Source organism: Myxocyprinus asiaticus, chromosome 35, assembly GCF_019703515.2.
Source record: "Myxocyprinus asiaticus isolate MX2 ecotype Aquarium Trade chromosome 35, UBuf_Myxa_2, whole genome shotgun sequence".
In the NCBI taxonomy this organism is placed as follows: domain Eukaryota; kingdom Metazoa; phylum Chordata; class Actinopteri; order Cypriniformes; family Catostomidae; genus Myxocyprinus; species Myxocyprinus asiaticus.
Genome location: NC_059378.1, coordinates 8,191,578 through 8,214,853, shown reverse-complemented (window position 1 = coordinate 8,214,853; position 23,276 = coordinate 8,191,578). Strand labels below are relative to the sequence as shown.

At 39.1% G+C, this 23,276-nt stretch overlaps 1 protein-coding gene across 2 annotated transcripts; it reads left to right on the top strand.

The window, feature by feature from the left end:
• The first annotated feature begins 3,601 nt into the window (after positions 1-3,601).
• LOC127426014 (activity-dependent neuroprotector homeobox protein-like) lies at positions 3,602-21,581 on the top strand. Of its 2 annotated transcripts, XM_051672437.1 has the most exons (5): positions 3,602-3,971; positions 5,191-11,480; positions 17,104-17,216; positions 18,283-18,372; positions 18,479-21,581. In XM_051672437.1, exons 3-5 carry the CDS (start codon positions 17,109-17,111, stop codon positions 21,194-21,196), a joined length of 2,916 nt encoding a protein of 971 aa, XP_051528397.1. In that variant the 5' UTR covers positions 3,602-3,971; positions 5,191-11,480; positions 17,104-17,108; the 3' UTR covers positions 21,197-21,581. The 2 variants fall into 2 exon arrangements, with proteins under 2 accessions (XP_051528397.1, XP_051528396.1); XM_051672436.1 differs by lacking the exon at positions 5,191-11,480.
• The last annotated feature ends 1,695 nt before the right edge of the window (positions 21,582-23,276 follow it).

The following is a 23,276-nucleotide window of genomic DNA, read 5'->3' as shown; positions in this document are numbered from 1 at the left end:
TTTATTTTATTTTAATTCGTTTTTTTTTTTTTTTAGTTTTTCCAATCATTTCAGCTTTTATTTTTATTTCAGATAACGAAAATGTTTTCATTTAGTTTTTGTTTTATTTTCCGTTAATGATAATAATGCTGATTTGAACCCCTAGAAACTTGAGTGACAATAGATTGAAATACTTATCATTACTTTCGAATTTCAAAAACGTTTAAGGAACTATCAGTTTATGTGTTGTATGCCTACATCATGATTGTAGCTAATTTCAGCATTTAAATAAAGTTATCATATTTTAATTTAACTAACTTTAAGTAATTTTAAGTCATTCTGAGGCACCTTTGGAAGTTTGAGGCCCCCTGGTTGGAAACCAAAGGTGTAGTGCATTAATATCTGTTTATAGATAACAAACACTGTGTATACACTTTATTAATTCATAGTTTCTTTCAGTTCATCTGACTGAAGATTTAAACGTGACTACAAATGGGCGATGTGAATGTTTGACCCACCAGCAGCACAGTTTCAATGGATACCCAATCACGGTCTCTCTTACCACTACACTCGCAATACAATGCAATCCTAAATCAGGTTATAATATGCATAATAAGCATTTGCATACTTTCATGAATTAGCTAAATGCATAACTGTAATATTTCAAAGCATAAAGTAGAATTTAATAAGCACTTGCCTTTGCAAGAAAACATTTAGAGACATTAATCTATAAATTGACAAATACTGTTCACAAAATGCATGTGGATTATCATAATAGACAGTGCTGAATAGAAATGTAACCTGTGAGGACCTGTTATCTCCTGGTGCTCCTTATGTACAATGAGTTCTTACGGTAAGTCCTGCATACATCATGCTCAGTTGGCCATGACAATAGAACCTTGAACTACAGTCTGTTTATGTGAATTTTATAATTAAAGATTCTCGGAGATGCCCTCAGCTGGGGATTTGTAGTATGAGGAAAATCACCTTGGCTGTGGATCCCGGAAGCCCTGCTGCAGTAGCAGGAGTTAAGGTGATCATAACCCATGCACACACGAACAAACACAGACTTAAATGCTTACACAGTAAAAGTTTAGAATCCCTCATCGGCTGGTCTCAATTTTTGCTTAGGGACGGCAATTTGTGTGCCGAGTGAATGGATGCAGTGTGCTTTTTCAGTGTGCATCATCCTTACGATTTTCCTTGTGCCCCTCCAATCTGATGGCAAAATGACCAAGGGGGACCCTTCCTGTCAGACGAAGAGAGAACCTCTTGTCCACCCTTAAGGTCAAACCCCCCCCCCCCCAAAATACTCATACCCAAGTACTTGTCCCGCAAAATCCTATAAATGAGTCACTCTATATGGGTGATACTGGTTGAAGTATATGCAGTATTTTTTCTTTGTATATTATTTGTTTATATACCATGTAAAATCCTCAAATATTATATTTCTAAAATATATTAATTCATTTTTTTAAAGGAACAGTGGGTTTACAAATTAAAGATATTATAAGTAACATCATACTGATCTTATTGCATGTCTAGTTTTTTTCTTTTTAATGACCATGTTATTTTACTACAGCTAAATTGTTACCACTGGGAAATCATTATTTATGTCAAGAAAGAAAAAAGAAAAATACCCCTTAGTTGCGATTGTAAGGCTATACTGTCATTACGGGTTTGCTTAACTTAAGGGTTTTTTTATCCGGCCCCAAATCTCTTTTAAAGAGTAAGACATTTTCAGAATCCTTCTGTCATATTTAGAATTCAGAATCCTTGTCATATTGTTGTTTATTTTTATATGTAAGTGGCAGAATAACAAATTACGTCAGTTTAGATTAATAACTGTGGTAACTATGGTATACTGGCAGAAACTGTTATTATGGTATCTTTTGTAACATGCCTACATCTTAAAGGCCTATTACAATGACATGACATGCATTTTTTAATATTTTAAAATGTTTCTTAATGTTCACTTATAATATTAGTAAAGTTTTTTTGCACAAAACACAGTCATATATTTGTAAAACATGATAATTTTCCCACCTCATTCTGAGCCTGTGTCAGAAACACAGACTCCTTCTCCTTTAAGACTTGACAGTCAACGCCCACTGTTATGATTGGCTATCTGCTCTTGACTGACCTGCTCTCTTCTTTGGAAGTGATTAAAGATAAAAATTAGGCATTGATGTGTTGTTGTGTAGGCAGACTGTGACATCACAGTGTGGAGGAAGTAGAGAACGAGTCGTTTTGGCAGCTTGGTTTCAACAGATGCTCTTTTTGCAGTGAGAAGAAAGTTTTGAGTTCTGAAACTTACAGTATGTTTTTATTAGTACAATGACCTCTTAGGCTATATGTCAAAAGTTCAAGGAAATTTTGATTCCTCATGTCATTAAACTTTTAAAGGTGCTGTGAGCAATTTTTGTTCTGGAACTTCCACGAGACTGAGTCGTTCAATTAGACACGCCCTCTCTTTCCAAAACACCGCCCTCCAAAGATAGCGTTGACAGTGCATCTTCTCATGGTTGTAAAACACAACAGTAGCAAAACAGCACCCTCAGCTGACAAGCGGTATGATAGGTATGGGTGAGAAACGATATGAGTGATATGATAGGTGTGGTTGAGAAATAGATCAATATTTACGGCCTTTTCTACTATAAATCTCCACTTTGTCTTTCACTTTCACAAGTGGAGATTTATAGTAAAAAAGGACTTAAATATTTATCTGTTTCTCAACCACACCTATCATATCGCTCATATCATTTCTCACCCATACCTATCATACCGCTTGTCAGCTGAGGGTGCTGTTTTGCTACTGTTGTGTTTTACAACCATGAGAAGATGCACTCTCAACGCTATCTTTGGACCCACACCTATCACATCTCTTCTGAAGACGTGGATTTAACCACTGGAGTCATATGGATTACTTTTATGCTGCTTTTATCTGCTTTTTGGACCTTCAAAGTTCTGGCCACCATTCACTTGCATTGAAAGGACCAACAGAGCAGAGATATTCTTCTAAAAATCTTTGTTTGTGTTCTGCAGAAGAAAGAAAGATGTACACATCTGGAATGGCATGAAGCTGGGCAAATGATGAGAGATTTTTTATTTTCGGGTGAACTATCCATTTAAGAGTTTGTTGTCCAAAAGTCATCAAGACAAAAAGTTAAAAAGCTCGAAATTAAATGACAAACTACATTACGGTCCTGGAAATGCCTGGAAACACCAGAGCTAAAGCCAAATGTCTTACCGTGTTATATTACAAATCTGAGGATGATAACTCTGAAACTAAGGGTTTTGTGAAACATTTTCAAAGATCAAGTCACATGGATTTCATAGAGGACAATATTGTGCAGAAGTCATTTTAAGAACGAACCCCTCCTTTGTGCTATTACTTTGTGAATCAATGACTTATACACTCACTTGATTTGTCTTGTGTCAGCCTCCCAGACATCAGTGTGGTCCCTTTTTAATTTCACACACACACACACACACACACACACACACACACACACACACACATATATATATATATATATATATATATATATATATATATATATATATATATATATATATATATATATATATATATATATACGTCACTTCCGCATGGAATCGTTCGCCATTTTGAACAGGCTGGGCTGGTGTGTGGAACAGTCTCGAAGAGAAAAAACAGTTTCCTCTGTCCCGTGTTAGAATTGCTGTCACAGAACCGGCTATCTAAACGGCTCGTTTCATGAACAGGTCCATGAGGTGCATGGAAACATCACTGTGGTCTGTATGAATTCAGTTGATGACACATGGTGCGGATTCTCAGGATGAGTTTCCGAGATCCCCCGGCGGCAGCAGCAGTAGCGCGAAGGACAACTGCAGCATCTGTCCGGGCCGAATAAACCACAATCTGCCTCTGTCCTCTCACCCAGACGATCAGTTGCCCTGTAAGCAAAGCGCTTGGAAAGATTTCCATGCGAGACCGTGAAGAAAAGCAGGTACCGTGTCCTTATAAACGTCTGTTTTCCTCCATCCACGCTCTGTGCTTTTGTGTAGTTCTGAGTGAACATCAAACATCCCGCGGCTAAGCTAGCGCGCTAACCGACTATCTTTGCGCGGAGGGTCTCGATTTTGTTGGCCTCTTTGTTATAGGTTAGCTTCCGAAATAAATTAGGGGGTGGGGATTTATACGCAATTTACTTTTTTGTAATTGTAAAGTTGCCGCATGATGTTAGTTATGCGACAGTAACCCGGCATTATTTTGCTAAGCCCATCAATAGTATTTAAGGCCTGCTTTGGCCTGTATTGTCTAGTGGGGCTGCACATGAGTTGCATTCATTCGAGCTGTCCCATTCTCTGCGCTGGTTGATGCATTGTTTCAGAAGTCACATTTATATTGACGTAGTTTGTTTACTTCTTGCCAAATCGGATGCTTTCTTTCTCTGCTACTTTAACTGAATCGAGAATTGTCAGCACTTATATCATAACAATTGTACAATGCATATACTGTTACATAATTAATTTCTTATTTACCTTATGCGCCAGAGAAACTAGAGCGCAGCCATCTTGAAAAATTTGTCTCGGAACTTCCGTTCCAGCGGTTCACTGTAGATATCTGTGGTGTTGATGTCAGAGTGTAATTAGCTAGTGAAGTGGATTTACAGGTTATAGAGTTGTCATAAACTATCATGAGTATTTTAAAGTGTTCATGGGATGTCATAACTAAAAACGGAGCTGGGAGATTTTAAAACATGAGTACTTCATAAATACACAAGATCCTACCTTCACACTGTGGATGTCCTGATATGCCTCTGTGCAGGGCCGTAGCTAGTGGGGTGAAAGGTGGTAACAATTCTAGGGGCCCAAATATCCAAGGGGCCCCACAACACATTCTAAACTGTTTTTTTTTTTTTTTTTTTTTTTTTTTTTTTTGTCATTAACAATTTTTATTGAATCCATAGTCAGATTTAAACAAACGGCACAAGAAAACACAGAATCAACTTTGATAATTATATGCCCCCCTCCCACCCGTCACCCAACATACATCCCAGTGATCAAACATTGAATTATAACAGACACACATATAAACAGACAGTCCAAAGAAAATACTTAATGACATAAAATTAACCAACAAAAATGAAAAGGTTCCACATATTAATTTACATGTATTTATTCAAAATTGTCCCTCTCCACTGCTCCTCCATGGCAACCTTCTAGGAAAGCCAAATAAGTGCCCTACTTCTTATCATAAGCACCCAAACTGCCCAGCCGTCTATGTGACATCTCTTCAAAAGCCGCCACTTTGCCCAACTTGGTGCACCACTCATGAAATGAGGGCGCACCAGCTGACTTCCATCCCCTTAGAATTACCTGCCTGCCGATCATCACGCTGGTAAGGACCCAGTTTGTTATATATTTGTTAATTATGTTAATGAAAATACAAAGTCTGGGGCAAAATAAAATCTGAGTGCTCAAGACCTCATAGATAAAATTCTGAACACTCAACCAAAACTCTTGAATCTTAGTACAGAGTCAAAAAACTTGGGCTATGTCCCCTTCCTCCAACTGGCATTACCAGCAAGTAGGTGTGTCTTTAAGGCCAAGCCTATACAATCTAGAGGGAGTCCAATAAAAACGATGCAGTATCTTAAATTGAACGAGGCGCACCCTTGCATCCCTAGACTTAAAATTTTTAAAAATCCTACCCCATTCTCCATCTTTCAGTACTCTCCCATAACTTAAGATATGTTAAAACCCCATCCCCTAGACTCTGAATTAGCCAGGAATAGTACGCTGAAGCTTCATGACCTTTTCTAAAAGCAGCGAGCACCGTCTCAAGAGTGTCTGCCGCTTTAGGGGGCTGTGTACTACATCCAAATGTGGTACGGATGAGATGGCGCAGCTGGAAGTACCTGAAGAATTAAGATCTGGGAATCCCAAAAGGCTGTATTATATTTTCAAAGGATTTCAACGCTCCATTTTCATACAGGTCACCCAGCGTAGCAACACCCTTCTCAATCCATTCTGTCCAGCAGAAAGGGGACTTGTTGATGCACAATTTAGAGTTCAACCAAATACTTGTACGTTCAGGTAAATGTCCGAATTTAACTTGTGGGAAACTTTTGTCCACACTAAATGCATGTGCGAGATAACGGGATGTGTTTTTACTTCTCCGGGCAGCTTGGTAGAAAGACTTTGCAATGGCAAGATAGGGGCAAGGACCTCCTGTTCAATAAAGAGCCAGGGAGGGGCTCTCTCAGGTGGAAGTGACCAATGTGCCAAATGTCTGAGACCAAAAGCATAATAGTAAAATAAAATCTTGGGGAGACCTAATCCTCCTTTTCGAATTGGCCTATGTAACTTACTGGAATGCAACCGAGGGCGTTTACCATTCCAAATAAAGAATTTAGCTATACTATCAAATTGTTTTAAAAAAAAAAGAGGGGAACTTCAATGGGGAGAGACTGTAGTAGGTAGTTGAATTTTGGAATACAATTTATTTTTATTACATTAACCTTCCCAGTCATAGATAACCTGTCCACATCACTCAAACCTTTTTATTAAAGGGTCAAAATTAACTCTAAATCACTCAAATTTGCTGGAAATAAAATGTCCAAATACTTAATGCTCTGTTTGGGCCACTGGAAGGCACCCGGTTGAAAAGTCGTTACAGAGCAATACGCTGTCAGAGCCAAAGCTTCGGATTTAGCCCAATTCACTCTACAGGGCTCCAGACGGGAAAAAATTATGCAGGAGCCATTGGCTCCTAAACTGAAACATTAAGGAGCCAAATGGCTGTTTTTAGTCGCCAAATCACAGAATTGCTTGATTTAGATTGCTGTTCAGAAACAAGATAGAAAGCCATAGAAAAGGAATACAGCTGATAACCCATTAATCGGAGGTTTAATAAACAGAATATATTGTTGAGAAGATAACTTAGCATTCCCTTTTGTCTCAAATGTTCACACCCCTTTCATAATTTATACAAATATAAGAGATAAAAGATTTTTTTATTTAGTACTGCCCTTCAGAATCTACAATACAGATAATTACATATAGTATATGCATATAGTAGTTTGTTGCCTTCTTGAGCATCAGTGAATGTTTGCACCTTGTGTAATAGTTGTGTACAAGTCCTTCAGTTGTCCTCAAGTGTCAAAAGCTTGATCTCATATATATATTATAATTTTGTTATTATATAATATAAATATCTATAATTCAATGTTTTTTTTAATATTTCCTTAGTCTTTCTTTACGAATACAGGATGGCCCAGACACAGAGACTACAAGAGTGCAAATTGAAAGAAATTCCAGATGCAGTTTATTGTGCTACTCCAATCCCAATCAATAATTAACAGAAGAAGAAAAAAGTGGTACACAATACGGGACTTTTAATTATAAAGAAGCCCGAAATACACTTGGGACTCTTATTTTGAAATGTCTGCACTCCCAGATGTGAGGACACTGACGGCTGATTCGCTGAGAAAGTGAATCTGATTCAAACTGCTAACCTGAGCTCCTGAGTTCAAACCCTCAGCTCTTTTCGGGTGATTCAAAAAGACCCGGTTCAAAAGAGTAATTTGTAAGTTGGTGCAGCGAGCTTTCATCACGACAGAACGGGTAAAAAGCTGTGCGAGACACACTGGTTGTGTGCGCTCTAAAGATGTATTCAGTAACTCACAAGATGATATCTGACGAAACCGCATATGAACGCACACAACCCGACTGTTGCCAATGGCGACTAGATGTTAAATTATTCTCGCAATAAATTTTTTTTGGTCGCATTTGCAACCATTTTAGTCACAGTCTGGAGCCCTGCTCTGTATCCTGAGAATTTAGAAAAGGAATTAATAATTCTATGGAGGCAAGGCATAGATCTAGTAGGATCAGAGACGAATAATAAAATATCATCTGCATAAAGCAGAAGCTTATGCGCCACACCTCCCGCCATCACATGGGAAAATCATCATCCTTATCGCGGCTGCTAATGGTTCCAGGGCAAGATAGAACAATAAGGGGGTGCCCCTTCCAGAATAAAATAATCTGAAATTAATCCATTCGTTTGAACCGCCGCTGCCGGGTGTCTATAAAGTAACATAATCCACCCAATAAAAGTATTCCCGAACCCGTACATTTCCAAAATCTTAAATTAATCCCATTCTACCATATCAAACACCTTTTCGAAATCAAGTGAGATGGTAGCGACTGGAGTCTGATCATTTGCCACTGCTCACATGACATTAATGGAACACCTAAAGTTATCAGAAGAGTTACGTCCCCGAGTAAACCCCACCTGATCTATATGTCATAACTTAATCAGTTAGCCAAAATTTTTGACAATATTTTAACGTTTAGCTGAATCAGGGAAATTGGATGGTAACTCTTACACTCACTTGGATCTTTGTCCTTTTTAAGAATCAGACTGATCCGGGCTTGTGTCATGGTTGGTGGAAGCTTACCATTCTTTAATGATTCCATGTAAACTTCTAACAAAATTGGAGCCAGTTCTGTATCATAAGATCTATAAAATTCAGCAGCAAAGCCTTTTGGCACCGGAGCCTTGCCTGTAGGCAAGGCTTTAATTACCTCGCCAAGCTCCTCCAAGGTTATCTCAGAATCAAGAGAATTTTTTTGCTCAGTCGTCAGTTTAGGAAGTTCTAATGGTTCCACAAAATTTCTAATATCCTCATCTGTAGATGAAGACATGAAACTATAGAGATCAAGATAGAATTCTTTAAAAGCATTATTAATATCAATGGCTTAGGTAAATATTTCACAACCAGCAGATTTTACTGAGGGAATTGAAGAAAAAGACTCTCTCTGCTTTATATATCTAGCCAGAGGTTTTCCTGCCTTGTCCCCCGACTCACAGTACGACCGTCTTGCCCTGAATAGCCAAAATTCCACCTTCCGCAACAAAATAGTATTATATCTGTATTTCAATCGGGTCAATTCCCTGAGGCCATTAGACTACATTTGGCGCTTCAGCTCTGCCTTGGCACTTTTAATATTCCCTTCCAATTCCACAAGTTTTTGTGCTTTTGGATTTTTTTGATGAATGAGGCATACTGTATGATCCGGCCCCTAAGAACCGCCATAAGTGCCTCCCAAGTCACACCCACAGAGGATACTGAGGACCAGTTGGTCTCCATATAGACATTGATTTCAGCCTTTAGCAATGTTGGAATTCAGGATTTTGCAAAGGGATACATTAAAGTGGCAACTATATGATTTATTTTTCTCCGTATGTGGCAACACCTCTAAACACACCAGGGCGTGATCTGAGACTAAAATGTTTCCAATTGAGCAATCAGCAATGGATGAAATGAGGGACTTGGATAACAAAAAAATAAATAAAAATCTATTCTAGAGTAAATCTTATGGATTGATGAAAAAAATGTATAGTCCCTCCCAGATGGGTTCAAAAGTCTCCAGATATCTGTAAGACCAAGATTTTTACACAAGCATCAATGTTGCTCTAGGGGGCTTGTCGCCTCCCAATATTATATCATGAGGGGTGGCAGCGGCTTGCAACATCCCTTCAAGATCTATAAAAAAGCCCTGATCATCAATGTTAGGTGCATAAATATTAGCCAAAATAAGACTTTGCCCCTGAATTTCAGCTAAATCAATAATGACTCTTCCTAATTTATCTTTAATCTGTTTGAGACATTTGAATTGTAGATATTTACTTATCAGTGTAATGACTCCCCTGCTCTTACTTGAGCCAGCACTAAAGAAATCATGCCTCCCTATATCTTCCCAAATTTTTCAGCTTCCTGCGGAGAAAGATGCGTTTCTTGAAGAAACATTATATCATATTTTTTTTTACACTTAAGAAGAGAAATAACCTTCTTTTTATGGGGTGCCCCAACTCATTCACATTCCACATGGAGAGAGACAATCCACTCATATTAACATTTTGACATAAGAAAAAATAGATTATGTGTCAAAAACAAGATTATAAAGACCACATTCCAACATTAGTGCTACAATCAAACCCCGAACATCCTCTAGAACAAAAAAAAGAAAAACGTGCGCATTAACCCAGCGCACGACAGTGCCAACTGGCGTCCATCCCTCCAAACTCAAACAGTCCATGCACACCTACGAGAACCCCCACGACAGTCGGATTGCTCTAGTCCTGTTTCTGTACAAATTTTGTGAGACAAAATTACACAGCAAAAGATAATCTATAAAAACAAACTCCAGCCAGTAGGTGGAATAAACACAAAGAGCATGTAGATTCATCCATAAAACTGTCCTGAATGTGTGTTACTCTACAAAATAAACTCTAGCCGCTAGGCGGAACCAGCACAAAAAAAGCATGCAGATTCCTCAGAGTCAAGTGAATGTTCATTGAGCTGGTCCACTCGGCTACAACGTGAGTACAACAAGATGACTTACTCCATTGACTTTATGAAGGACTGTGGGCATGTGAATGTTTTACGGCCATTCTTAACAGCTATTCTCAATTTGGCTGTGAATATCATTGCAAAAGCGACATTCCGTTGATGTAAACGTTTCTTGCATTCCTTGAATCGATCACGTTTCACTTTTGTCAAGTTCGCAAAGTCTGGGAAAAAGATAATGCTGTTTCTTCCAAGAAAGCTTTCCTTTACTCCTTGCCTTGCATAACACTAGATCTTTATCGGATGATCTCTGAAATTTGGCCAGAATTGATCGGTGCCTGTCTCTCTCCGCGGATCACTGAGCAGGAACCCAGCTTATGGCCTGCTATGTCGATCAGATTTGGAAAGAGCCCATCCAGGAATTTCACCATATCCTGTCCATCTACTCCTATGATAAACACGTTATTCTGCCGGCTACGGTTTTCCATGTCCTCCAACTTCTCCCAGACACGCTCCAAATCCACCTTGGTTGCTAGCAGATTAGCAGATAATTCCCTCTCCAATGACTCCAGGTAATCGATCCGTTTCTCGACATCCCACACTCTTGTAACCACATCAATGAACTTCGCCTCAATGGCGGTGATCAATCGACGCATTGCAGCAAGATCCTGCAAGTCAGCAACGACCTTCGTCAGCATTGCCAACATGTTCAGCATCTCCCTCACCTCCCCAACCAAATCGACTCCCAGGTCCGCAGACTGCTTGAGGGCATCAGCTTGAGCACATAAGTGTCTTTAATGTCTCCAGAGCCCAAGGATTTTGAATTCTTTGACATTTTGTCCTCCTAGAACAGTTATGGAACGTGTATCGAATCTCACGAGTTTGTCATAAAAAGTATTAAAACTAGCAAAGTACGCTGAGCTCAATGTTCACACGTCCGATCCTCGCATGGCGTCACGTGACTCCCCCTAAACTGTATTTTTTAATAGGAAAGGTGCCCAGAGCAATATACAGTCAGGGGGCCCAGATGACCTATTATGGCCCTGCTTCTATGCTCAAGAAACTCCAAGAGACAACACAAAGTCATTCAAAATATCCCTGTAAGACACCTCTGACCATCTTCTCATGTCATTTACCCATCGTGTTATAGTTAAGGTGAGTAGATTTTTTCTTTTGAGCGTTAAACTGGGACGGGGGAAGGGGTGCAACTGTATTTATATACGCACACATACAAATGTGAACGTGTATGTTTTATTTTATATTCCGTTTACAACAGTTTTAATCACATTAAGGCCTCTAAAAAAAAATTTAGGTTGGCAAATTAATTTTAAAAAGTACATGTGTAATAATACGAGCTGTCACTGTTGGAAATTTCATAACCACACAATCTAACACAAATTAAGTTGAAACCTAAAAATTAAGGACAATTACACATATAACAGTTTAACGCTGGTATCATGAAAAAGTACAGTTTGTTATAGCTGTCTGAATGTGATCTGCCAGGTCCAACTTACCTCCATGAGTGTTGGGGAAAAAAGAACATTTAGAGAGACAGAAAAAACACCTCACAAGCATTTTCACATAGTAAAGGGGTGGTGTAGACTCACACCATCAACTATTGGGGAAAAATACTTTCTGTGCTCCCACACGTAATCCATTTTGATCGACTCTTCTCAGTAGCTTCAACACAAACAGGAGGTTAGATGACAAAATTCGGAAGAGCGGAGCGCAGAAAAGGGGCAGAGCTGAATAAGGTGAATCATTTTTAACCTTTTCTGAGCCCTTGACACACATTTAAAATGAAAGTATTTTCCTTTAAACTATGTTCAAAGCTTAAGTGTGTAACTTTGTAGCTTAATATGCAGAAATAACTTAAGCAAGCCATTCATATAGGTTGATTTCTTCAAAAACTGTCAACACTGTGTCTCTGGCACTATAAAAATATTGTTCTGTTTGAAAGCAGCCCCACACATTGCGAAGTTAATATAATTCTATAGTGGCACAGAAATTCTACACTTCAGTTTTCAGCAGGTACAATCTGCCAATTGGTTATTAGCTTAATCATACATTTTGGTGAAGTCTTGTTGCAAATGTATTAAGCGGTCTGCATTTGCACATTTCCTAGTTGAAGCTGTGTATATTTTGTTTTTCTGATGTTAATTCTTTCTCGTATCTCAGCTTAACCTCGTAAAGTTTATTCTTAATTTTTCACACTCAAATTTAAAAGCCCCCCCCCCCCACAAATAAAATAAAAAAAGACTCCAATAATTCATAAATAATATTTTATGTATTCACATATGTGCTCGTCCATAGACATTCAGGCTAAATGTCATTTCACACATCACCCCCATTGTTTCATCGAATATCTCGGAATATTAGTGGACTAGAAGCTCAATCTAGGTGTCATTAGAAATCCTCACATGTACATAAGTATTCACAGCCTTTGCTCAGTTCTTTGTTGAAGCACCCTTGGCACCAATTACAGCCTCACGTCTTTTTGAGTATGATGCTACAATCTTGGCAAACCTATTTTTGGGCAGTTTCTCCCATTCTTCTTTGCAGGACCCTCTCGAGCTCCATCAGGTTGGATGGGGAGCGTCGGTGCACAGCCATTTTCAGATCTCTCCAGAGATTTTCAGTCGGGTTCAAGTCTGGGCTCTGGCTGGGCCACTTGAGGACATTCACAGAGTTGTCTCAGAGCCACTCATTTGTTATCTTGGCTGTGTGCTTAGGGTCGTTGTCCTGTTGGAAGATGAACCTTCGCCCCAGTCTGAGGTCCAGAGCACTCTGGAGCAGGTTTTCATCAAGGATGTTTCTGTACATTGCTGCATTCATCTTTCCCTCGATCCTGACTAGTCTCCCAGTTCCTGCCGCTGAAAAACATCCCCACAGCATGATGCTGCCACCACCATGCTTCACTGTAGGGATGGTATTGGCCAGGTGATGAGCGGTGCCTGGTTTCCTCCAGACATGACGCTTGCCATTCAGGCCAAAGAGTTCAATCTTTGTTTCTCATGGTCTGAGAGTCCTTCAGGTGCCTTTTGGCAAACTCCAGGCGGGCTGTCATGTGCCTTTTACTGAGGAGTGGCTTCCGTCTGGCCACTCTACCATACAGGCCTGATTGGTGGAGTGCTGCAGAGATGGTTGTTCTTCGGGAAGGTTTTCCTCTCTCCACAGAGAAATACTGGAGCTCTGTCAGGGTGACCATCGGGTTCTTGGTCACCTCCCTGACTAAGGCCCTTCTCCCCCGATCGCTCAGTTTGGCCAGGCGGCCAGCTCTAGGAAGAGTCCTGGTGGTTCCAAACTTCTTCCATTTACGGATGATGGAGGCCACTGTGCTCATTTGGACCTTCAATGCTGCAGAAATTTTTCTGTACCCTTCCCCATATCTGTGTCTTGATACAATCCTGTCTTGGAGGTCTAGAGACAATTCCTTGGACTTCATGGCTTGGTTTGTGCTCTGACATGCACTGTTAACTGTGGGACCTTATATAGACAGGTGTGTGCCTTTCCAAATTGTGTCCAATCAACTGAATTTACCACAGGTGGACTCCAATCAAGTTGTAGAAACATCTCAAGGATGATCAGTGGAAACAAGATGCACCTGAGCTCAATTTTGAGTGTCATGGCAAAGGCTGTGAATACGTACATGTGATTATTGTTTTTATTTTATTTATTTATTTATTTATTTTTTCGTTTTTTATTTTTAATAAATTTGCAAAGATTTCAAACAAACTTCTTTCACGTTGTCATTATGAGGTATTGTTTGTACAATTTTGAGGAAAATAATTAATTTAATCCATTTTGGAATAAGGCTGTAACAACAAAATATGGAAAAAGTGAAGCGCTGTGAATACTTTCCGGATGCACTGTATTTAACAGGCATATTTATTGAAAATGATTGAATGAATAGTGCAGGACCAATAGAGCAACCTAAATGGAATTCACCACATAAGTTACTTAACATATTAAAACAGTCAGGACATTGTTTAAAATAATTAACAGGTAGACTAAGCAAAATCTATGAGAGAGAAAATGCGCTGAAAAGCCGTGCGTATTTCATGACGTGCAGTCGTGCCTTAGCCATTGATCTAATATGACAGCTGTTCGATAAAGAACGTTAGCCAATTACAGTTACCCAATAACAGATGTAAATAAAATAAAAGTAGCCATAGGATAGAAAAAATAGGCTTGTGATGTAGCCTAAAATAAACCTAATGTATTTTAAACTAGAGCCCGACCGATATGGAATTTGAGACCAATACCGATTTTAGAGGGGGAAAATTAACTGATTACCGATATGGTGGCCGATATAGTTAATTTTTGAGCTGGAATGAAAACAACCCTTTTCTATGTGGATTGTTCACCGATTTTGCACCGATATGACTATGCAAAGATACACAGAAGGTTGCTTTCTTAAATATTTTTATCAAAGAATATTTGACATTATTATTATTATACATTGTCATCAAATTCTAGAAATGAACACTGAGAAAATAAAGAATAAATAAAAATACAATAAATAGCTTAAAAAACATCAGTACTGTATGTTTAGTATCAGTCAATTGCTGACCATTACAATAAAGAATAAATAAAATAAATAGCTAAATAAACCTCAGTACTGTTTAGTATCAGTCAAATGCTGACCATTTAAATAAATAAATTCAAATACAATAAATAGCTAAATAAACATCAGTAGTACTGATTAGTATCAGTCAAATGCTGACTATTTTAATACTGCCAGTCAATTAGTGGCAGGTTGTAAAACAAGAAGCATTTACACCTTCCGAATCAAGCGGTGTTGCACCGTATTCTGCTATACAAGTTCAGGGGAAACTTTCAATGGTGGAAAGCCAAACTTTTAAATATAACATTTTATAAATGCAACGACTAGAATTGTTCAGTTGAAGGGGGTATCAAACTGTGAATCCTGAACAAAACAGTTTAGTGACAGTTTCCACTCAGTTGAAAGGTATGAAAGTAGCTACGTGATTAGCAAGTTAGCTATAAGCTTGTTGTCACTGAAAGTAAAAGACTTTGTTTATTTTACTTTCCAGCATTGCGTCTCACCAACTAGGTAACAACATAGCGTGAAATCAACACTCAACAGACACAATCCACCACCTCACTTTTGTCTGCTGAGCTGCAGAAAGATGCTCTGATGTTTACCTTTCAATCTGCTACATTACTGACAAACTATAGCTGGCTAACACAGCAAACGGATGTGATAAACATGAGTGATATGGTTGTCAGGGGCAGGGTTAATGTTATATTAGTTATATTGAAAAGGGAAAATGATGGGGTCATTTTTTATTAACTTTCCAGTATGTATTTCACAAATTAGTTAGCAACTTAGCGAGAAGACACCATTTAACTCAGCACCGCTTAACTCCGCCCTGTCTGCAGAGCCACCGTCAGATCAGCTCTGTAAACAGTCTGAGTGCGCTCTGCTGGACAAACTACGATATGACACCAATTCTAAAGCATTGTTTTCTGCATTACATGTTCTGAAAAAAGTTTTCATATCTGCGCATATTAGTAAACATATACGCCGATACGATATACCGGTGAAAGTCTAATATTGGCCGACCGATATATTAGTCGGGCACTATTCTAAACATGACGTGCACACAGAAAAGAGTGTTTAACCCGTTAAGCAGTCGGCACCTCATTGAAAATAAACCGTCATTTTCTAGGTTACTTACTCAAAAGCATACATTTATTGATGAGCAAAATTAACACGTCAACATGGTCCGGTGAAAGACGGGACTTGACTTACCTGAGGCTGCTATCCTGCACTTGAAAAAGCCTGCACAGCGGAAAAATAACGTACAAGCACAGATGTAAAGAAGATTCAAATGTGAAAACATTCATAGAGACTTTCAAAAGTTTGGAAATCCGATTCCCGCACCACCACCGAAGTGAGTTTGCTTATCTAGCTAGATTTTCCTGCGTGCGCCGCGAGTGAGAGAGGGAAGAAGCAAGCGCGGCCTGAGGTAAAATGAAACGTATCTGCTCCAGATATTCTCTTTTTAAAATAATATTTGTATTGTTAATTCTATTTAAAATATGTAACATTAGTATTTAAGCGCAGCCTCTGAAAAATATAAAGCCAAACTTAAATGTGTAAAAATTATGATCAGTTTAATGGGGGAAATATTAACCGACTAGTAATTCCAGTGTCGACTAGCAGCATCAACTGTTCAGTCAACTAGTCTCACACATCCCTATTTTATATTCATATTAACATTTCTTCCACATGACCTCTAGATGGCGCTGATTTGTGACGTGAATGTTTTCAGGCCTTATTTTGTTATTTTATGTAACATAAATGCAGAAGTAATGGTTATCTATGAAAAGTTCAGATTCTACGCTTTTAATCCATACCCCATATGCCTGACTTACACATTCCAAGACTTGAACATTTTAAGTGTAAAATTTTTTTGCAACATAGCGCCCCCTTTTGGACCTGCCGGGTCCACAGAGTTATGCAGAGACAACTATAAATAAACCATTTGATGGCTGATTTCACCTAAAGTGTAACACTCTGTGGCACTATCAAAGCAGCCAGCAACATTGGCTCAACCATTGGCATGAGTTGGGGCAGGACTGTCTGTTTGTAAAGCAGAATTTTAAAAAAAAATCTATTTAAAACGGATTATATTTGCAACTCCAGCTAGTGGTGCAGAAATTACACAATTCTGCTTTAACAAAAACACAGGTGACACTTAAGAACAACAAGCTTAACTAACATCATCCTTTTCTTTTTAATGTGTAGAAGAGATGTTTCAGCTTCCAGTGAATAACCTCACTCGGTTGAGGAAGGCCAGGAAGAAAGTCAAGAGACTACTGAGTGATATTGGCCTTGACTACTGCAAAGAGCATGTTGAGGTGATTATTCAAAAAGTGTTCTAGACGCCAGTGACGTGACAATTTTATTTTTATTTTTTTTAATTTTTTTTTGTCTGAATCTATTATATATATATATATATATATATATATATATATATATATATATATATATATATATATATATATATATATATATATATATATAAACATTACAAATGCAATTCACACAAAACAATGACTTAAATTCACCTCTTGTATGTACATGTTTTCAGTTACTGAGTTAAGTCATTTTGATATTTTTTCTAGGGCTTAAAGTAAAAAATGTCATGTGGTGTTGGTATGAGTAGTACAGATTTTTTTTATTATTATTTCTTAAAAACAAAAGCAGTGAAACAATTTTAGCTATTTTTATATATATATATATATATATATATATATATATATCTCATCATGTGGTGTAACTAACATGTAGGTTGCAATTATGTTGTCATTATGTTGTCATGACAAAAACATAATTCAGCGAGAGGAACCCTTTAGACACTGAAGACTGTTTGTAGAGTATTAAAAATAAATGCTTTATTTCATATTAAATATTTATATATTTACATGAAAAAGCACATTTTGTTCAGGTCATTTGGTGTAACCTTAAAAAAATCTTGATATTCTTGACTCTGAAAAAAAAAAATCACCTTGAAAAATGTTTTCCATTTTTTTAAATGAATTATTTAGTTGTGTACACTCGTGTATTCAGTGTGCAAGGAAAGTATTTTAATACCTTTTACTTGATGGTTATGCCACATGCCATTTTAAAATCATTAAAAACCTTTTTGGTGAAAATGCTGAAATGTTTTTAAAATATTTGTGAAACCAAAATGGATTCAAAGATTACATTTCTACGAACTTGGAACATGTATTTTAAACTGGACTTTTTTAAAGAGTTCTCATTTTTATTACCTCGGACAGCCTTATTTGTTAATGACGATCATGTAAGCCTAGACTTTTATTGTGCTTTTCATATTGTGTCATATTTAACAAGAAAGCCCAATATGCTGTAGACACATTCACGGAAGACATGGCAGTTCTTTTAACTGTCTTTTTTCTGTAGGACTACAAAGAGTTTGGTCCCAGTGATTCGTATATGAATCAAGCCTACCTTGATGTTTGTCTGTGGGATCCATCCTGGACAAAGGCACAGGTATGTCACATACAGCTGCTGCAACAGAAACCTTCAAAGCAAAATATTATTTTTTTCATGCCAAAACAATCCCCTCTAATTTTGGTTTGTTTCTCACGTGTTGCAGGACTACAGGACGAAGCAGTTTTGCTGCTCAGATTGCCCATTTGCCTCCAAGTATTTCTCCGCCTACAAAAACCACTTCCGCAATGTTCACAGAGAAGACTTTGAGAGCCGGATCCTCCTTAACTGCTCCTATTGCACATACAGTGGGAACAAGAGGACTCTGGAAACCCACGTCAGGCTCTTCCACATGCCTCAGAATATGGTGCGACAGGGTGCTGCAGGTCCTCATGGAGCCCAAGTGTGGGTCAAGGACAACATGCGGGTAGACAAGCCCTTACCAGGTGATCGAAAGGAGCTGCCGGTCTACTACTGCAAGAAGTGCACCTATCGAGATAGACTGTACAATGTGGTGCGCAGGCACATCTACAGGGAACACTTCCAGCATGTGACCACACCTTACCTTGGAAAAAACTCAGAGAAGCAAGAAAACAGTGTCGAGGCACCTGGCAACAGTCATGGAATCCACTGCAAGAGCTGCCACTTTTCGCCTCGTTCTTATGAAGCACTGGTGCAGCATGTTATCGAGTTCCACGAGCGCATTGGTCATCAAGTCACCGCTATGATTGGACACACCAACGTCATAGTGACGAGACCCCAAGTGAATATGATTCAGAGGGGCGTTAATATCACTCCTGGTGTGCGTGCTCAGACACCTCAAATGAATTGCTTCAATATGCCCAAAATGGTAGGGTTACCCGTAGGCAACCATTTCAAGCAAAGTGTTGCAGGCAACTCCATGCCTGGTCAACCAGTGCGCATTACACTACCTGATAAAGCTTTCATGTCTGGTGCTGTCTCCCAGTCACATGCAGGAAAACACCTGCGCAGCTGCGGAGTCCATGGTGCTACACATCTTAATGCTAAGTCAGCTTCTTTCTCCCCCTCACTGAAGAGTCTACCTCTCTCTTCATCAGTGCAGGCTGCTACTGCCACTTTGACATCGTTACAGGCTAAGAAAGCCTCAGCCAATGCTCTGAACACCGCACAAACACAGAAGTGGAAAATTTGCACCATCTGCAATGAACTATTTCCTGAGAATGCATATAGTACTCATTTTGAAAAAGAGCATCAGGCAGAAAAGGTGAGAGCCATGGCGAAATATATCATGAAGATCCACAACTTTACTAGCAAGTGTTTGTATTGTAACCGTTACCTACCCAGCGACTCTTTGTTGAACCATATGCTAGTGCATGGGTTATCATGCCCACAATGTCATTCCACATTTCATGAAGTCGAGAAAATTGTAGCACATAAGCGGCTGGCCCACCCTAACGAGGTAGGGGATGCGCCAACTGGCTCGCCTCTCACATTTGATCTCACACTTCAACAAGGAAGTCCCAAAAATGTTCAGCTTATTGTAACCACCTACAACATGAAGGAGACACCAGAAGCATCTTCAACTGCTCAGCCACAAAACAGCGCTGTGGCCAAGTCTGCAAAGGCGCCAGAGAACCAAAGTGATTCTGTGGTCCGAAACATGTCCCAATCTTCGTTGTCCCAGAAGAAAGAAGTTGGTAAAACACTCTGCCCTCTATGCTTCACTATTCTCAAAGGTCCCATCTCGGATGCCCTCGCCCACCATTTACGGGACCGTCATCAAGTACTCCAAACACTGCACCCTGTGGAGAAAAAGCTAACGTACAAGTGCATCCACTGTCTGGGGGTGTACACTAGCAACATGACAGCTTCCACCATCACGCTTCACTTGGTCCACTGCCGAGGCGTTTGCCAGACACCAAAAGGTCAGAGCAGTAAGTCTATCTCAACTGCGCTGGGATCACCAGGAGCTGGGTCTCTCAAGCGTGAGTTAGTTGCCTTAGATGCATCTGACCCCAAGAGGAGGAAAATGGTAGACCAGTCCAGGTATTACCCAACAGTTTTTGTTGAGAAGCCAGAGGAACCCATTGTGTTGGCCTTAGATCCTAAAGGTCACGCCTATGAGTCTTACGAGGCACGGAAAGCTTTCCTTACAGCATATTTTAATCGACATCCCTACCCTTCCCAACGGGAGATCGAGAAACTTGCTGCAAGTCTCTGGTTATGGAAGTCTGACGTCTCGAGCCATTTTGCTAACCATAGGCACTCATGTGAACGAGATTTCGTCACCCGCAAACCTGTTATATTACTAGGCTTTGACATGAAGATGGTGTGCCAGCTCAAGCATGACATGACCTTTGATGGTAAATGGCTGTTCGAGATCAATAATGAAGAAAACAGTGGATTCTCAAGGACCTCAAAATTTAGATCGAAAGCTCCTGTTGGGTTTTTTTGTGCAGATGATGGTGCTAGAGCTGTCCAATTCAAGGAGGAGAAGCAGACTTCATACACTGAACAAAGTAGTCAAAGCAACTGTGCCTTCAAGCCATGCCCTGGATCATCCTCAGAACCTATTGCCATTGACTCGGACAGTGATTCAGAGCCAGAAGTGATCCCTAATAAAAATCTGAAACGTAATCAACAAGCTCCAGCGTTTAGGCCTTTAGTAGTTCCATCCCACACAAAAGGAACAGTGCTGCGAGAGAGCTTCCATTACGAAAGTGGTGTGAGGGGGAGCAGAAGTTCTCCCAGAGTTGGGGCCAAAAGTCTTGATGATTCTGTTTCTGGCTCCAGTCCTGAAGAGGCAGCCTGGTCAAACAGCATGTCTCCTGAAGAGAGCCACTACAGACCAGCAGAACGATTTGAAGTGAAGGGGGAAAAGGTGGGGTTGCTTGGTAGATGATGGCTTGTGGTGACAATCCCCGCTTCTAGAACTCTTCATGCCCAGATTTGTAGGTCAGAGTCCTTACGTCATATTTGGTTGACATCAAATGTTACGATATGAACATGACATGATATTAACTGTCAATGTCATGTCAAGCCAGAGGGGTTACACACTTTTAACTTAAAGTCATGTTAACTCTCAAACAATTCTGTTTTCAAAGAGCGGAAAAACTAATATACTGTATGATAAATTTTTTCAACCGATCCATAGTCCTTGGTGATTTCTTTTGTTCTCCCTTTTTTTTATACTGTTCTCTGTATTTAATCATACACTTGTTGGAATTGTAACTAAATTGATAGGTCTATTGTTTTCCTGATCAAATAAAAAGGATGGTGTAATTTACTATCAAGTGCTTGGATGTCTTTTTGTTAAAGTTCTTCTGATTTAATTCATACATGTTAAAAGCAGATATCTTCAGTTTGCACAATTCACATTAATACCATATGACTTTAATAGGTCTGATAACATTATAATGTGCAGGCCGTTGAGTTTGGGTGTGCTCACTCAATGTATTTTCCTGTAAACGCTAAATAAAGTTACGTTTTTCAATTAGTTTTTGTTTTTAGTTCTATCTCAAAAACATCTCTCATAAACAGTCATCTTTAGAATCTAAGGGGTCAATTATTAAAGTTGCTGTGTATATTCCTAATTGTTGTGGGGGGGGGGGGGGTATAGGTATAGTACAGGTATAGTTCACCCAGAATGAAAATTCTCTCATTTTTACTCACCCTCGTGCATTTGTTTCTTCTGCAGAACACAAAAGTAATATTTCTAGAAGAATATCTCAGCTCTGTAGCTCCACACAATGTGAGTGAATAGTGACCAAAACTTTGAAGCTCCAAAAAACACAAAGGCAGCGTAAAAGTAATCCATATGACTTCAGTGGTTTAATCCAAGTCTTCAGAAGTGATCTAATCAATTTTGAGTGAGAATAGAGCGAAATGTAATTCCTTTTTCACTGTACATCATGCCATTGCAGTCTCTGGACACGATCATGATTTCAAGCCGATTACTTCCAAGTGCTTGACTCATGCGCAGCGTGTTAGATGGCGCCAGGAAGTGTAATTGAGCTTGAAATCATGATCGCCAAGAAAACGGCTCATGTCAAGATTTATAGTGAAAAATGTGTTACATTTTGGTCTGTTCTCACCCAAAACCGATTAAATCGCTTCAGAAGACTTGGATTAAACCACTGAAGTTTTATGGATAACCTTTATGTGCTTTTTGGAGCTCATAAACATTTTGGTCACCATTCATTGTGTGGACCAACAGAGCTGAAATATTCTTTTAAAAAATCTTCGTTTTTATTCTGCAGAAGAAAGACCTACACATGGGATGGCATGAGGGTGAGTAAATGATGAGATAATTTTAATTTTGGGGTGGACTGTCCCTTTAATGTTTTATCAGGTATGCGAATGGCCGTTTGAGTAGTCCTGTGCAAATAGTTTTAATCTGACCTCTCAACTATCTTTATTGTATTGTATTGACACCACACTGCCTGTAGAGGTCACTGTAAGCTCAATGTCATTAATTTGACTGTTGACTTGCATGGTCATGGCAGCTGCTTTTGATCATGTTTGCCTAATATTAAGGCAAAGAAACATAAATATAGTCTTTGCACAGACTCTCAGTGTGGATAAACTGACAATATTACGCGTGCCAATTTTACATTGCTGTTGTATTAATAGGCCTTATAGTCCCTCAAGTAGACATTTAGTGCATGTGTGTGCATATGTTGCATTTTGTCTTGCAATGCACTGATTCGGTAGACTTATTGAAGTCAATTGAATGTCATGTCTGAGGTTTGTATTGGCAAGTATTTAGGAGTGAAGAGACAGAGGGACTTCAACGGATGGCGTTTCGAATTTGTTCAGCTGATCCTGTGGTTGCTAATCTCTTGCAGTCATTTGTTACCATTTCCCCAATACATAGTTGGCCGTCACAGCAGATAAACTCCGTAAGAAAACAGAAAAAATAGATACCCACCTGCCACTCAAGAGTCTGTTGATGAAAAGTTTTAAATATATCTTACTTAGGA

What these genes read in the sequence shown, in the direction of transcription:
- LOC127426014 (XM_051672436.1), top strand. Translation starts at nt 17,109, where the DNA reads ATGTTTCAGCTTCCAGTGAATAACCTCACTCGGTTGAGGAAGGCCAGG. An exon ending in ACTGCAAAGAGCATGTTGAG is followed by an intron (nt 17,217 to 18,282) that starts GTGATTATTCAA and finishes TTTTTTCTGTAG; the next exon opens with GACTACAAAGAGTTTGGTCC. An exon ending in CATCCTGGACAAAGGCACAG is followed by an intron (nt 18,373 to 18,478) that starts GTATGTCACATA and finishes CACGTGTTGCAG; the next exon opens with GACTACAGGACGAAGCAGTT.